The sequence below is a fragment of the Podarcis cretensis genome (genome assembly GCF_951804945.1).
Source record: "Podarcis cretensis genome assembly, chromosome: 2".
Taxonomy (NCBI): domain Eukaryota; kingdom Metazoa; phylum Chordata; class Lepidosauria; order Squamata; family Lacertidae; genus Podarcis; species Podarcis cretensis.
The window spans coordinates 88954678-88972694 of NC_137171.1; the positions used below are offsets into that span (position 1 = coordinate 88954678).

At 39.7% G+C, this 18017-nt stretch overlaps 1 protein-coding gene across 9 annotated transcripts in view; it reads left to right on the top strand.

Moving 5' to 3' along the window:
* SLC6A6 (solute carrier family 6 member 6) overlaps window positions 1-18017 on the top strand; it is a 58612-nt gene that overhangs the window by 18333 nt on the left and 22262 nt on the right. For all 9 annotated transcript variants that reach the window (XM_079964520.1, XM_079964515.1, XM_079964516.1 and 6 more), the window contains 4 exons: window positions 8426-8665; window positions 9308-9442; window positions 12668-12902; window positions 15123-15255. In XM_079964520.1, the coding sequence (XP_079820646.1) occupies window positions 8437-8665; window positions 9308-9442; window positions 12668-12902; window positions 15123-15255 (732 nt within the window). In that variant the 5' untranslated portion in view covers window positions 8426-8436. The remainder of the gene's footprint in view (window positions 1-8425; window positions 8666-9307; window positions 9443-12667; window positions 12903-15122; window positions 15256-18017) is intronic.

The window sequence follows — 18017 nt, forward strand, 5'->3', positions numbered from 1 at the left end:
GAAAGTGGCCTGAAGAACAAATCACTGATGCAGATAGTCGATGGCGGCACATAACGAGCTGAAATGAAGTAGAAACAGAAGACATTCAGATGTACTCCAGGCAATATTAAATGTGTGTGAATAGCATTTGTGAACGCCTGCCTTCTGTGTATCCCAGAATTTTAAATAAGAGGCACTTGTCATTTGAATTGCACCTAATACTGTAAGGTTTTCAGGTGCAGTTAGTCGCCTCTGAAATTCTGTCCAGCACCAAACAGTAACATTTTGCACTCTTGCATCTGGAGTGATGATGTAATGATCAAAGCAGCAGTTTATCAAGAGAAAGCAGCAGGAAGGTTGTGCTCCTTTCTGGATTATTGTCAATCATTAGCCTTTTAGCTAGCTCACCCCCAGGGGTGTTAATTGAGATCAGAAGTTGGTTTGTTACGAACAAAAACAACCTTTAACCAGGCCACTTCTCCTTACTGAATTAACAATACTTACAGCAGGATATAACAGCTTTCAGTCCTTCATCTGTATTCTGTTGATGCCTGCCACCATTTCTTTCCTGCTCTGTTAGTTTATGAAAGCAGTCCTGATGCCTAAAGAGTGTGGTGTTGTTTTGACTCTAGAGAGCAATGAAAGGGAGGCCTAGATGTCCTGTTTCTGGGACAGTCTGATAGTGAGTGTATTCCAAGCACGCCTACTTCAAAGATCCATTCCTTTCATGGTATGGAAAACATGTCTTCAAACAGATTTATGTGGTGAATTTTGTCTCCACTTAATATACCCACACTTTCTCAGGAACAATTCTTGGGATCTCATGATGGTTTAAAAATGTGTACTGCACCTGTGAAGAGCCCAGTTTTTATGGGACATTGGGTTTGTTTGGGTGATCATGACTTGGCCAAGATATGAAGAAGCTTTTTGCCTGCTTAGGTAGCCCCATAACACCTCCTTTTATGCAAGCTGCAGGTCTCCAATTAGCCCACAGTTTCCCATATTAACTGGGAAACTATGGTTATCAGCCTTGGAACAAGCCAGGATCTTAAACCATGGTTATTAAACTGAGACACAATGTGTCTTTAGGGAATCCCAGGTAATACTACATGCAGACAACAATGAAAAGATGAATTGACCCATAGCATGGTAGGGTCAATCTGGAGGTGACAGGTGGGCAGCTTTGATACTAAAGAGCCTCAGTTTAACACTGCAAGCTTTGCACTTTTTGGCTAAATTGCAGCCTAAACATGTTTGGCAAGATAGGATGACTCTGTGCTATCTGCTACAGCATGGGTAGGCAAACTAAGGCCCAGGGGCTGGATCCGGCCTAATTGCCTTCTAAATCTGGCCCGCGGACAGTCCGGGAATCAGTGAGTTTTTACATGAGTAGAATGTGTCTTTTTATTTAAGATGCATTTCTGGGTTATTTGTGGGGCATAGAAATTCATTCATTCTCCCCCCCCCCCAATATAGTCCGGACCCCCACAAGGTCTGAGGGACAGTGGACCGGCCCCCTACCGAAAAAGTTTGCTGACCCCTGTGCTACAGGAAAGTGCTACTTTAGGCAAGATAGGATGACTCTGTGCTATCTGCTACAGGAAAGTGCTACTTGCTCGTTTCTGCCTCTTACTCATTTATGAGCACTGTTCTGTTCCAGCATTATTAGCCAGTCAGATTTTGGTGTCTGATCTTACAGTATAAGCCTTCATGTAACATCAAGCTGAAATGATGAGAACCTAGCTAAATAAAAAGAGTTGTATCTTGTGCTTGTACTGGCTTAACTAAACCAACACACCTCTGTGAGATGATCACACTGATCTCATTACTTCCCCTGCTTATATGTACAAAAGCATAGTGTGTTAATTATACAGATAAAAAGGGCAAGGGGTCTTACCCATGTCTAGATAATTTCAAATACTGGTGCAGTCTGCATTGCCATTTTGCTCATTAAGATGTACCGTAAGTTCTTTACATTTCGTCACAATTGAAGATTTTTTAATCCTTTCCACTGCTTCTACACATTCAAAGACATGAGACATTGTGATATAAGCAACTTTCACTCTAGGAGTTTGCAGTTCATAGTACACTTTGCTTGTACTTTGAAACATCCTCAGTTCATTGCAGAGCAGCACATAATGAAAAATAAAACAGATAAGCAGAAGGCAGTATAAATGGCATGTGGCAATCTGCTTGAAAGGTGCATTAAGAAAAACGAGATAAGTAAAACTGAAGCATGTTCTTTCAAAATAGCAAAGCCCAGAAGTTTTTGCTGTTCATTATACAGTGGAAAGGAGTGAGTCCTCTAGTAATGTGTGTGCTTAGTAGTTAATGTTTTGTTTAAAATCTCTGGCTCCCAAAATTACTAGGAGGCAAAAGAAATTGCTGGCAGACCTAGAGACCACCCATCCTGGTTCTAGTGTGTGTTTTGATCACTGAGGTTTTGGATTACCAAATTATGTGAATGTGCCTTGGGGTCATGCGTGCCTCTCTCCCTGGTGCAGTTGCAAGGAAGCTTGAGCTTCCATTTTCAACTATCCTCAGTTCCATTTTTTAGTTGGCCATATTTCAGCATTATGCTTGAAAGTAGATAAACCGGCTAGGCTTAGCTATGCTTTAACGAGACAAGCCAACCAAACCATGGTTTATGAAGCTGTGTTGTTTCACTCAACCAAATACCAATTCCAGTCTTGGTAGGAGTAGATGCCATTGCTTATGTAGCCAAAATGGTTCTATCCACTTACAAAAGGAAATAATCAGCAGGCTTGGGGGAACCTCATGGTTTGCAGAAATACAGTGGTATGTCGGGTTACATACGCTTCGGGTTACATACGCTTCAGGTTACAGACTCCGCTAACCCAGAAATAGTACCTCGGGTTAAGAACTTTGCTTCAGGATGAGAATAGGAATCGTGTGACCGTGGCGTGGCAGCAGTGGGAGGCCCCATTAGCTAAAGTGGTGTCTCAGGTTAAAAACAGTTTCAGGTTAAGAACGGACCTCCAGAACGAATTAAGTACGTAACCAGAGGTACCACTGTACACAGATTTGATTCTTTAGGGGGAAATAATCTAAGGAGTGGGGAGCCCCACACAGGGTGGGAAGCCCAGTCTGATGAGGATTGAGCATGCTCATCGGCTGTGGAAAGCTGACTGACAGAAGGATAAATTGAAAATGGGGGTGAGAATCCTGAAGAAGGAGCACTCCATGCTTCAACATTTTTTGAAGGTCCCACTTATAGTTGAGATTAAGTTTTGGGTTTGGCTGTGATGAATGCTAAACTGCAGTTAATTGAAAAGTTAAGTGAAAGTTTCTGATCTCATGGCTGTGCCAGAGGCTGAAGGTGGGAAGAAGAGCATGAGCCTGTGGGTGCAATGCAAACCAGAACTGACAGAGGTAATGTCAGCAGATTTTCTCAGAGCATTTCTCAGAGCTCATGACTGATAGTTTAGTGGGACACTGCTAGTTATTGAATGGTTTGCTTAGAGCCTGGAAGCAGAGATGACGTCTTATTACTAAGAATAAGTATGTGTTTGGGGAGCCAAAGAGAAACAAAGCCATATCTTACTGATTATGTAATAATCCCTCTTTGTAATGTCATTGAAAGTTCTGGACAATTGCTCTGAATTTGATGAACAGACTTGGATACTCACCAGTAAAGCAACAACAGGATTTGGCCTGGATATTCCACCCCCCCCCACCCAGTTTTTGTTTTGGAAGGAACTTGCCTTTGGCTGCACTCAGACTTGCTTCTATAAATGGTGGCTTTGGCTCTCTTCATTGTTCAGCCATCTTAAGTGTTTTTGGCCAAGCCCTTGTTTTCTGAAAGGAAAGCAGACATGTGTCTCCTAGAAGCTGGCATGTTCTTTAGAAGTAGAATTGCCCATTTTATTCTCCATGAATTTGAGTTATATTTAAACATAGAGTTTCTGTCTTTGAATTACTTTGTTTCCTATTAGTAGCTGATATTGAAATAATAGCTCTGGTTTCCAGCATGCAAAATGCCTTCCAGCTTCATATCAGCTTGTTGATTATTATCTCTTAAAAGGCATTGTAGTTTAATGCAGTGGAATAAAATCACAGGAAATTAAAAACAAATCCTATTAATGTTCAGGACAATGCCTTTCATTAAACACACACAGTTTTCTTGGAATTTTCCTCAACTGTGCAGTGCCTTGAACCACCTCCTTTTCATCTTCTCTTGGCATTTCCTGTAATTGGCAATAGTCAGGAGACCATGGGTGGGCCATAGGGTTAAGTCTGAGATATGAGCACAATAAAGGGTAGCATTTTAAGAAGTTTGTTTATGTCATAAGATAGAATTGTGATACTGCTCAGTGTAATTGTTATGGGGGTGATCTGCAAAACAGTTTATGAAAAAAAATGGCCCTCAGATCTTGTCAGTTCAAAGCAGGAATCCGTTTGAAGACTCCTTAGACACTTTAGTTTAGTTACACCAAGAAGTCACACAACTAGCATGAGTTAATTGCAAGCATTGTTCTATTTGTGTTGTGATGCCCGAAAGCACTTGATGCTTGTTGAAGTGAACTTATTCTGGCCAGTTTCACCATATTTTTTCAGTCCAAACAAATGTTCCCTGTTAACTCAAGAAGTAAGAACATCCAATCAATCTGAAAAAGCCCACTTTTAAAATCAAGGACCTGCTAATTTAACCCAGATTCTTACATTGATTCCCCCCCCGCAAATAGATTTTATTAAAGCTTAGGTTCTGGCATTCATTTTTGATGTGACAAAGTCATTGCAAGGTTTTTAAATTTCTTACCTAGGCAGGGCCTCCACAAACTTAAGTGTGGTCCTCCCAACTAAACCTTCCTCTCCCTTAAAGTCCACTGTATGTTCCAAAAGACTGAAATAGGGGAGGGTTGCCATATTTCAAAAAGTAAAAACCAGCACACCCCAAAATTGTTGACTTAAAAAACACACACTCCCCATTATTATTTTTTACAGAAACACAAAAAACCACGCAATTTTGTAATTGCCTTTGAAATCCTGGTAAATGTCCAGGAAAATCCAGACGTATGGCAGCCCTAGAAAAGGGTGGTGGATGATAGATCTCGAATACATTTTGGGCTTTGGAGTAGGCAGAGGTAGGCAAGATGTTCAGCAGGCAAGATTAAGGTGGACAGTCACATACCTGCCCAAAAGAGAAAATTCCTCACTATAAAAGAGGGCACTGATTCACTTATGCTAATTTATATGGGTAGATGGAAATTTCAGAATAGTGACAGAGCTCAACCTCAGGAGGAAGGGGATGTCTCATGCCACACACTGAACTCTGATTAAGATGAAAGCTATTGTAGGACATATATTTCTTCTACTTGTTGTCTCAGTTATACAAAGCCATGACCTATTACTTTCTATAATATCTCTACTTTAAAGTTGTTTAAAAATTCAAATGTATTGAATAAAGTGAAACTAATCTTTGAAGAGGACCATTGCAAATGAGAGGTTCCAATTTGCTGTTCTACATATCTACTAGTGTAGCTATAATTATTACATATTATTACATACTTAATTACTGGTTAAGATTCAGTGTCTAATATGTCAGCCTGCCAGCTCTTATTCTGTAACATCATAGTTCTCATACTAAATCAACCCTTTGAAACAAGTTGGCTAGACGTGTTAATTGACAATCTGTTACCTGGCATTCAGTGTTGCACATGGTCTGTTTAGGCACACTTGAAAAGATTAGATTAAAATGGCTCCAATAAACTTATTCCAGATAATAGCATCATGAAAAGCAAATATATTTTCCCTCCAAACCTTATTTAACATTTTTTTATGAGGGTGTCTTATTGTTGGTTGTAAGCAAGACCTGAGGCAGTAAGGCAAGTTCCATTGTTTCCCTCCAGATATGGTTTAGCTAATCTGCATGGTTTATGAAAAGGTTTTCATCTGCATGGTTACATTGATGCATATCAATCTCAGAATCATGTTCCAGTTGCAGATTTCCTGCCAAACTAATATCAACCCTAGTTTCAGGTCATTGCCATACAAGCTAAATCTGTTTACAAATCAGAAAGCAGCAAATTAATTCCAGGTTTCCACTGTGATAATATGAACTAAGTTTTTGTGGTGACACTTGCGTAAACAAATAAAAACATTGTTGCAGCCTTAAATAAATGAACTTCTTTTCATAAGCCCAATAAAAACTTAGGTGTTTTCACTAATAAAGTACCATGTAAATACAAACAGATCTGCAGTGCAGTCCTATGCACATTTACTCGGAAATAAGTCCTATTGTGTCCAGCATGATCTATTTAGATGGTTTAAGCACGGGGGTATTAATGTATTCTATCATGAATGTTAAGTTTAAGAGTTTACTAGCTATATCTCTTTCTATCAGTGTTATATTTTAAACTTTCTAGATTTAAATCATTGCCCTCATCCAGCAGTCATCTTCTGCATGTTGGTAGGATTATTTGCATGTGTTGATTCCAATGTAGGATCATCATGCAAGCTTAAAAAATGATGGAAAGTCCATTACGTGCCTTTCCATTCACACAACCCGGTACAGAATAACTCTCTGATTGGAGGAAAAATAAGCCATGTGACACAGATACGAAGACTGGATTGGATTGACTTCCCTTCTAATATATAAGAGCACAAGTATGCAGAAATGAGGACAACCTAGGCAGCCTATGCGTGCCTGGTCTCTGCAATGTATGGAAGTTTACTTTAGCGCTCCAGTGTAAATGGCATACCTCCCACAGCTTCCACATTTAAATCTAATCAAATGTGGCCTGTTTTGAACATGCGCTTTGGATGAAATCTTGTGCGTGTTTATCTTCCATTTTTTAAAATCTAACATATATAACACAAGTGTGTGTGTGCGTGCGCATGTGCACGTGGATATATATATATATGTCATATTTTTTGCAATTTAACAGCTGACAGCAATATTTATAAGCCAGTGTGACCTTCTAGGGTTCACTTTGCCCTGGAGTTTTCATAAAGCAAGCCTTGTCATTGGCTATTTCATTAACTAAAAAGCCATTGCTGTGGCAAAGAACATGATTATATTGCGTCTCAGGAGTGAGTCAGTCCTATTTATTTTGAAATCCAAGTGAGATGCTGATATGGCAGTGAAATGAGGCGGGGGTGTATGCTGAAACTGAACTGAACAGAAAGGTTTATTTATGCAGGGGTTTTGTTGTTTAATCAGTACCAAGATATAAAAATAGAAGAAGAAAGAAACTGCTGCTTTAGATCCTTCCGCTCATTAGGATAAATCACTATGTTTAAAGCGGGGGGGCGGGGGATCACTTTTAATAGAAGCTCCATGATAACTCTCTTCGTAAAGCCTTAATATTTCAGCTGATGATGATTCTGGAGAGAAATTACAGGCTTGGAATGGACACTGGGTCAGTGCAAAGAAAAAGTAACGTGGTGACGTAATAGAGGGCAGATTTTCTACAGTGGTCCTCTCCCATTTACTAAGCTGATGTAAACATAAAGTCAGAGTGCGATCTGCTAGTTGCCTAAACAGGAGTTAAGCCTGTTGATAATCTGTTCACAACTGTAGGTAAAGAGTACTTCAAAATCTGGGGTTGCACACCAGAAATGGCAAGGACGTTCAAGAGAATGCCCAGTGGCTGGGTGTGTGCTTGGCATCTCCAATGCAGAATACACTGCTCTTTTCTTCCTTGCTTCTTTCCTTCCTTCCTTCTTCCCTCCCTCCCTCCCTCCCTCCCTCCTTAACACCTTCACTATTTCGCCATTCATCCCCAGGGTACACACCTCTGCCCTCTCCCTAGAAACTCTACCTGTCTTCTTAATTTTGTTATGCACACATTACCTATTCTGCACTCTTATACCTTAATCCACAGCCACTTTCCAAAGGAGCTTTAGGAAGAAGCCTGACAAGTGCTTGAGCCCCCCAGTCTGAAGGGTGGCTCTGAGAGGGAAAGGGAACAAAAGCATAGCAGTGGCAGTTCGCCTGTTTTTACAGGCTTGGCTCAGATGGACTTTTACATCTCTTCTGTGCAAAAAGAGGATCCATTTTACTTCCTGCTGGCCTGAAAAGGTGTCGCAATACATGGCAATGCTGCTTTTGTTTTTAATACTCTGAGTAACAAAGATGCTTCCGCCTCTTCTCTAACACAAAGTATCTTACTAACACTGTCATTAGGATCCAAGGATTGTTTTTCCAGACTGCTCAGGAACCTGGAATGCTAAACTTCTATTGTGAAAAGACCATTAATAGGTGTCAATGCGAAAGAGGCACAGGTGTATTTTAAACTCATTTGTGGGGTCAAGACAGGAATAACTGTCAGCTGCATCTTTCCTCTGCATATACTGGCTTGAAAAAGTGGGTGAATTTGAAGGAAACTTTTTGTTTGCCGAGATGATTTGTAAGCACAGGTACCTATTTGTCTTCCAAGTAACGTGGATTATAAAACCTATATTGTAATTTCCTTCCTTTTAGAAAGCAAAAACATGGCAACAAAGGAGAAACTGCAGTGTCTGAAAGATTTCCACAAGGACATTCTCAAACCTTCCCCTGGCAAGAGCCCTGGGACACGCCCTGAGGATGAGGCAGAGGGGAAGCCACCACAGCGTGAAAAGTGGGCCAGCAAGATTGACTTTCTGTTGTCTGTGGCTGGAGGATTTATTGGATTAGGCAATGTTTGGCGATTTCCGTATCTCTGCTACAAAAATGGCGGAGGTGAGTATTGCTGTCGCTTCCATAATGGTTTGGGATGTGGATAGCAGCTCCCTTTCATGTGAATGGGTGTGTGGGGAAGCAGGGCTGCTCTGAAGATGAATGAGATCAAGATTTAAAAACAACCGAAAGTGCTATTGGACTAATAACTACTTCTCAGCTTTTTTTGCTTTTTTTTTTTTTTGGAAAAGGGGAAATTTGATTCATATTAGTGAAAGCCAGTCACATATTTCCGGTATGCATTTCACTGCATTTAATTTGCTTTAAAAAAAACTCTTACAACTGTTACATGAAGTACACTTTGTAAACAGTAGGTCATTAAATTCTGAGACATTGTAAAACAAGAAAACAATTGCCTTGAGATTTTACCTAATCTTCCAGTATGCAATGAAATGAAACCACTCTGTTGCACATTTTCTTTCCTATTGTTCCCCATTTCTTAATCTGAAAATAACAGGGCATTTGTGTAACATATTTAAAGTCTGATTATTAATCTCTGCTCTTAAGTGGCAATTTCAGAACATGCTAACAAGGGCATGGGCCATAGTGATACTTATATACCACCATCAGCTGCTACTCCATAAAGAAAAAAAAATCATTGAGTCATAGAATCTTCCTAATCTTCCTTCTGTGTTTTCTCTACAGGTGCATTTCTCATACCTTATTTCATTTTTCTGTTTGGGGGAGGTCTTCCTGTGTTTTTCCTGGAGGTGGCACTAGGACAGTATACCTCTGAAGGAGGAATTACATGCTGGGAAAAGATCTGCCCTATCTTCACCGGTTAGTTATCTGCCTAATTCATTATAGATATATATATGTACATGCACACATCTAAGTTAGTTCCCAAAATTCTGTGACATTCTTCCTTCACCTTGCAGCTATGCAAAGGAAAGGGTGAGACTATGCAGAGGCATGGCTGCCTGTGACTGGGGTCAGCAGGGCAGGAAACAGGTTTTATCCTTAACTTTGCTGGTGACTCTGATTTTATTTAATTCCTATGCTTTTAGTTTTTTCCCATCCAGCTGAATGGTTGTCACACACCTCTCTGGGGAAAAGTTAAACAGTACTGGACTTGGAGACATTTTTGCACTGAGGGCAACACCTGCTTGCCATACCTGGCAGGAATTCCACAGCAGGATGCAAGGCCCAGCTTGAGAATGACCTACTATGCCAGAGAGTGTCCAAGACAGTGAAGATTTGAAGCTGCCTCTGTGGGCAGTTCCCTCTAACATCTCCTCCACATCCACAGTGTTGCCTTCTGAGGAGGAGAAGGAGATAGACCCTGAAAAAGGGGGCAGTGAAGTGCTAAAACTTTAGTCACAGAAGTACAAAAAGCTTTTTCTCCCACCTCCCCTCCAGCTCTGAGCTATTGGAGGTGGTCTTGTTTCCTGCCCTCCCTTCCACCTCCAAGTTTAGAACTGGAAGGCGGAGCAAATTTCCCCCTGACCTTGTATTGTGTTTGAAACATAACTTTAGCTTGGCAGGGGTGGATCCTGATGTGAACAAAAATTTGGTTGGGCTCTGCTAATGCAACTTTTCTATTTAAAAAATATAAGAGCAGTATTGAAATTGATGTGTTCCTGATAGAAGGTTTAGGATTTACTATTATTTCAAATAGTAGACTTCAGAATACATGAAACTCTCTGGAACAACTTCTCTGAGATTTCTGATCTTTAATGACTATGAAATGCTTTACTATGGGTATTTGCATCAGGAGAATGTGGAATGGCTCCCATCGTCCAACAAAGCTCAATATTTAATAAGGAGCTGGTGTGTTCACAGGCCATTAAGTTGTTCCAGGGCAGTTTGGTGTTTTGTAAGGTGATTGCCAGTTTATACCAGTTCTGTGTCTCCCAAAGTACTTACTTAGAAGGAAGTTCCATTGAGATCAATAGGACTTCTTGCCAAGTGTACGGGGCTTGGATTGGAATTTATAACTAAAGGTTTGTGCCAATTTGCACTTCATTAGCTGTGTGCATGCCATTTGGAGCAGCAAAGGACATGACCTTATCTGCTAGTGACCCTGTGCTTACAAAGCAAACAGGGCAGTATTTTTTTGTTGTCAAGCATTGATATGCAAGTTAAACATTTATTTTATAAATAGCAGGCATGATACCTTTTGGGGGAAAAAAGATAGATGTGTACATATATTACAAAATCCAGTTTGCTTACCTTCTTTTGACCTTGTTTTATTTTGCACAAACATGTTGTCTTTCCTTCCCAGAATATTGTTATTACTGTTGCTGTAACCAGTGTTTTATGACTGTGACCCTATACATTCTTACGTAAGAGTAAGCCTCACTGAATTCAATGGCATTTATTTCTGAGTAGATATGTATAAGATTGCACTGTAAAGTTGGAGTCCTATTCACACTTTTCCTGGGAACAAGCCCTGCTGTACACAGGTAGAACACAGTAGGACTTAATTCTGAGTATACCTTCCTCTAGTTGTGCTATACATTGCAGTCAGAGGGATAAGTAAAAAAACACTGTTTATAACTGCATTGCAGAGAAAGTGCATTTCACTGAATTCTGTTCCATATGTAATGATTGTCACCCTAAGTTAGGCCAACACTTCCATTGTCCACTGTCTGCATTTGACAATGACTCAGGGAGACTCATAAGCAGATCTGGATTGAGAGAACCATCTCCTGTGATTTAGCTTTGGCTCCTGATACTCAGAAATATGTTTAAAGCTTTCATAGTGGCTTCATAATACAAGCCAGGATTTAAAGAACTACTTCAAACTATTTTCTTGGGTGTGATGTTCCCCAGTGGGAATTTTTTCTTTGAAGAGCAGAACGTCTCCCCTCCAATACTTCATCACAAAGTGCTTTTGAAATTCTCCTTTATTTCAAAAGCATATTGGTATGTAGCATGGAGAAACACAAGGCAATTTTTACCTTGTGCACATGGAATAATTATTCTCTTCCAACAAGTACCTGCTTTAAATTGGGACTCCTTCCTAGTCTGCATTGGTTTTAGATGTTTTCTTGTTTGTATGCTTGCCGCCCTTGGCTCCTTTGGGAGGCGGGGAGGGAAACTACTACTACTATTGCTGCTGCTACTGCTACTACTACTATTGCGAGTAGGTATAGTCCACCAGGACACAAGCCACAGAGCCTTAGGTACTGCATCATGTCCTTAGGTTTCCATTTTTATTTAGATAGCCCTTTGGCCCATAACTTGTAATTTTGTTGAGACAAAATGAGGTTTTAGCTAGTTGTTTTTATTTATGCCTTATCTGCTTTTCTTTTCTTTGTATTTTATTGTATTGTTTTTAATTACTGTTAGCTGCTTTGAGTACCATTTGGGGGAAACGTAGACTACAAACCTAACAAGAAATGAATTGTACCTCATTTACATGGCCATTTCCTTCTGCTCAAGTGTTGTAGCTTCAGTGCTTTTGTTGTTATTAAGCAGGGTGTTCCTAAATATTAACAGTGCAATCATATGTATGTCTACTGAGAAGAAAGGCACATTGAATTCAATGAGACTTATTTCCAGGTAAGTGTGTACAACAGGGGTGGGCAACTTGTGGCCCTCTAGATCTTGCTGGACTACATCAGCCCTAAGCATTGGCCAATTTATGATGGGACTGATGAGAGATGACGTTCAAAAGCATTCAGAGGGCCACGGGTTACCCTTCCATGGTCTATATGTTTGCAGTCCAAATGTGATAGCCACTGCTTGCATACCTTTGCAACCTCACAACTGTGTTTTAGGAAGAACTACTACTCCTTACTGAATTCTCTGGAAACATGGGTGCAACTGGTGAAAGAGGGGGAATCCCTTGATACCTTATCTGAGTCTTGAAATTATGCATCTCCGCTTAATGCAGCAGATATATGATGTTGAATTGTTGCCTTTGTAACCCTAGACATAGAGATTCCTAAATTAGTGAATATTACATGTTCACCTGTAATACCAGCAAGCCTTACTTATGTGTGTAATTTCATATGTTCCTTTCTTCTGCTTTCTTTCTTTCTTTTTTAAAAAAATCAGGAATAGGTTATGCTTCCATAGTGATCGTGTCGCTTTTGAATGTGTATTACATCATCATCCTGGCTTGGGGACTGTACTATCTATTCCACTCTTTTACAAGTAAGCTGCCTTGGGCTTTCTGCGACCAAGAGTGGAACACAAAAAACTGCATAGAAGACACTCTCAGGAAGAACAAAACCCTCTGGTTGTCACTGAATACCACTAACTTCACTTCTCCTGTGACAGAGTTTTGGGAGTAAGCAATTTTAATTGTTGCTCTTTGGAGAACTTTATAAGAGACATAGAACAGAGAGTAAAACGGTGCCTGACTAAAATTGTAAGGGGAAGTATGGGGTATTACCTACTTCTGTAGGAGTTTTGGGTTATTATTGCATTTTTTAAATTATTACTAATTTTAATTATTGTCGTCTTATGATATTTGGGTATCTTTTAACATCTCTATTTACTGTTCTGGATTCTGCAAGGAGGAAGGGCAGAGTATAAGAATAATAAATGAGTAAGTCAGGTTATAGTCTCAGAGACAATGCACACACCTGATATTTCTGTTTTGATTATGATTATGTGATTTAGCACTATTCAAATAAAGTTTCAAGTTGACTCTGTGAATGATGGCCTTGATTTACCATGCATTTTATACAGATATTTAACTTAATCATTGCACAAGGAATGTCATCTATGTGGGAGGTATTTGTTAACTTATTACACAGAAAGGCCTTAACAAAGAACTTTGCATTTTACATTAATTTTTAAAAATAACTTTTTTTTATTGGGTTTTTTTTTTGCATCTTACCTTAATGATAAACATTCAGTAATCTTATAACTACCATATGCTATATGTATTAACAGATTGAGGTCAACTGCATTGCCCTGAGCTAGCTAATAAGTTACATAACTCAGAATAATGTATGTTGCCTTGTAAATATGTAAACCTCTTTATCATGTGTTAATTCACTTGAGTTTGGTACATTCAGAAGACAACAGTCCTACTGTGAATGAAATAATCCTTAGGAGCTGTTACAATGCCTGAATTATGAAGTCAAGTGCTCTTTATTAGGTGGAATATTTCCTGAAATCTTTATCAGTTGTACTTGCTGAACACTAAACTTCTCAGGCATGGTTGGCTTTCTTGAAATGTTCACCTTTGTATGCTAAGTGACATCTTCCTCTTAGCAGTGCTGCTGATTGCGCATTGGAGGCCATCATTATATCTTATTTGAGCTAATGGTCTGTGTAAATCTCATGCTTGTTTGAGCAGCAGTCATAGGGGATAAGCAAATCTGGCTTTATTTCCAGAGTCTTACCTCTTGGGATTACATCACATGCTTTGATTTCTTAGTTGTGAAGATTTTATTTCATAGTATATGGTTGCAAACATCATGAAACAGTAAGAAGCAGGGGGCAATTACCAGTAAACAAGAACTTTGATTGTTCCCTGCTACCAACCAAAAGCTTATAAGTGCTTAGGACTCAGCAGGCTTGGTTCATGTGAAATCTCAGGAAGCTGATCACATGCTTCAGACATGCAAATCTAATAAGAGCTGAATAAAACGAAGCAAAATCCGCTTTTGGCTCATGTACACTTGATGCTAGCCATAAATCTAGCAAAATGTTTTTGCTCTTTTCCTTCTTATGAGTGAGATCCTTGGGAACAGCTAGTTTATTATCCCCCATTTCTATTTTAAACAGTTCTTCACCGTAGCTGAAATGGGACACGCTTCAGAAGTTACACAACTCCCCTAGTTCTGTGTTTTGTTTATTTATTAAAATGGATGTCTGTGTGATTATAGTGCTGTGATAGAAGCAGGCTGCTATCCTGTTCCCTTACCCCCCTTAACTAAATTTATCTAAAATAATGATGATTGATTTGTTTACAATTTAAGGCAATATATAACAAAGTTGGAGAGGTTTGTGTATTTATACCTTCCCTGCACAACAGAAATTACTAGTTATGAATAGAAATACTAAGAAGTTGTAAAGGTGGGTTTGTGGGTTGATTTTTTTATTTTAAAAAATCAATTCTTTTCATTAGTTTTAGAGTAGCCCCATCAGATTCAAAGAGCATGCGCACGTGTACATGGCACCAAACCGGGAAGTGACCAGAAAATGTCACTAAAGGGGCGGAATGGAATACTTTACGTGGGCCCCACCGACATGCTCAGGAGTCCAGCATGTAACTCCTGTGCAAAGCAAGGATTGCCTGTAGACAAATGGATTCAGTTCCAAGTATTCCAGAGTGAACAGAATAGTTTTAACAAGCTGAGGGATAATTATCACTCGCAGCTCTTTGGAAGACTACAAATAGAACAATGGGCCTTTCCCATGTGTCCAGTTAATCTGTTTAGGCAACATGGGAAGTATCATTCTGCTTTTAAAGACTGGTTCTTGTGAAGCAGCTGTTCAGTTTGTTTCATCACACCTTTTGTCTTGTTTCTTTCCTTTTTTTTAATCCTTTAAGGCACAACGTATTGAGCTTGTCTTCAGGAATTGATGAGCCTGGTGTTGTCAAGTGGGACCTGGCACTATGTCTCCTCCTTGTCTGGGTGATATGTTTCTTTTGCATTTGGAAAGGTGTAAAGTCCACTGGGAAAGTAAGTGCTCTCAGCCTCTCCCTTTGCAATTATAACTGCCTTGTTTCTTGGAGCGCTGGTATTGGCAAGTCCAAAAAGAAAATGTTCTCTTTGGATCCAAGTTCTTCTCAGTCCCACAGTGCATCTCAAACTGGGGGGGAAACTTGAACAAACTTCCAAGCTTGCTTAATCTTTCCCCCACTTTTTGCTCCATAGTTTCCAATAAGAGGGAAAATGAGGTGTTAAAAAGGCCAGAGAAATTCAAAACATTACTCTGCCTTAACTTCTGTTTGATACCAGCAGAGCATAATCTGCCTTTGAATTCCACCCTCTTTACACACATACACTTTAGGTTTATAGCCGAAGTGTTTAAATAGGTTCAGAAGTTAGTTTTATGCAGTGGTTTTGCACACTCTCCACATCATCTTGGGCTTAAAATGATTGAATTGCCTTCTTACTTAGCAAAGGCTAAGTTCCCAATGTTATTTTGAACCTTTCCTAGAATCATAGAATTGTTGAGTTAGAAGGGACCTTGAGGGTCATCTAGTCCAGGGGTCAGCAAACTTTTTCAGCAGGGTGCCAACCCACTGTCCCTCAGACCTTGTGGGGGGCCGGACTATATTTTTTGGGGGGAAATCCTATGCCCCCCAGAGATGCATTTTAAATAAAAGGACACATTCTACTCATGTAAAAACACACTGATTCCCAGACCGTCCGTGGGCCAGATTTAGAAGGCAATTGGGCCGCATCCGGCCCTCGGGCCTTAGTTTGCCTGCCCATGATCTAGTCTAACCCCTGCAATGTAGGATTCACAACGTGGCTGAAGCCATACCGAGCCCTGCAAATATGCTAGCAGTTTTATTATTGCACCTCAACATATTCCTTGTTTATCCAAGGATGGAGGATGCATTTATTTATTACATTGTTTCCTCTGTGAACTCTTTGGCTAGACCCTCTCAAAACTTGGAAAAAGTTCAGAAACTCTCATAACATCTGGCTTCTGTTTTTTAGTTGTTTCTCCAAGGTCATAGCTGTTGAACATTCTTAGATTTTTTCTTTTTCTTTGAATTGATGAACAGGCCTCTTTGATTTTCCATATTTGTCAACAGTGTACTTCTGGAAGATAGTTCCTTGCCCAACGATAATAATTAGATAGCAGTCAAGTCTCCCTTCATTTTAAACATTTTTAAAAAGAAAAAAGTACATAAATTTGAATGTCCAACCTCTCTCTCTCTCTTTTTTAATCCAAAAAGCAATTTGCATAGCTCAGTGTTTGTTCTGACTGAAAATATTTCTCTTACAATTAATTCACATTGGCAAAATATGCTAGGTTGGCTTAGTTTGAAATAACTTCTCAGTAACAATCTTGGGGTGAAAAAAGCTGGTGAGTTTTGTTTCTTTAAGTCAGTTTGAGTCACTTGTGGGGGGGGAGTGACTAATGAATGTAGCAATAGTAACAGTTAAAGTTGGTAATTGTGATGAAAAAAAAAAAACCCTACTTACAAATACTTGTTTAATGTAAAGAAGGGGAAATAACAAAGGCAAGAAAAGAAGGGGAAATAACAAAGGCAAGGATTATATTTAAAAGCAAAACAAAATACTTTGGGAAGAAAAATTCAGGAAAAAATTACACACAGAGAAATGTAATTTACCAAAAGAAAAGCAGGGCATGATATGGAAGGGTGCTGCATTTAGAGATCAGACTGGCTGCAGAAATTATTATGGTGCAACAGGCTTTGATATCTGCCTGTTAAATCTCCTGAGGTTCACTTAAAAGGCAGGAAGATGCATCTCAGGAGCTTTTATCTTGCTAAACCAATTTCACAAAAACAAAGCTATATTAAAGTAGCAGAGCTGTAATTGCTGGGTGGCATCATCTGACCCTATTAGCAGAAGAAAGGAACCAAATAAATAAATAAACATAAGTTTGAGGCAGATTTCCAGAAGGCACACATGTACTTTGGGACAATCATTCAGAGGTAAGCAAGGGGTACAGTTCTGCTAGGGTAATCTCCTGTGCATACTGATTTTATACATCACCTTCTATTTATTCAGCTTGTGTTACAAGACATTCTCAGTTGATCATGCCCAGGTTCATCCTTTTTCTGTGCTGGATACAATAGGAACAAAGTTAGGTGCCTTTGATACAGTAGTTTGGTGTTTACAACACTGACTGGCAGCAACTCTCCAGTATTTGAAGTAGGGGTCCCTCCCAGTCCTACCTGGAAGTGCTGGGGGTTGAATCTGGGACCTTCTGTGGCAAAAAAATGTTCGCCATTGAGCTATGGCGCTTCAGATGATAAGCAAGGAACAGCTCTTTATTGGGTGGGTGGTTGTGATCTACATGGGGTGCCACACATTAGTTCCAGTCTTTAGTGAATCTCCTGATGAAGAGTGTTTAATGATATTATAAATACATAAGTTCTATTGAGCATACTAAGGAAGGAAGGAACACCTCCAGTCCTCAAATTTCACTGCTGTATATGTGATTTATTTATTTTAATACTACATTCTTCATTATTGTGGTGAATGCCACCTGTAGACATCTGTATAATGAGAATGAAGTGTGTTGCCTTGTCGGCCTCACTAGTGGTCCAACCAGCACAGCCCAATGGTCAGAGATGATGGTAGTTGGAGAGCACCATGTCGATCATATACATAGCGGTGATCTGGGGGAACTGGAAACAGAAATGTGACCAGTATTAAAGTCAGCATTAAAGTCCGATAATGTACTTTCTCTGTCATGATGGATATATGTGCATGCAGTTAAGGGGAACCTGCTG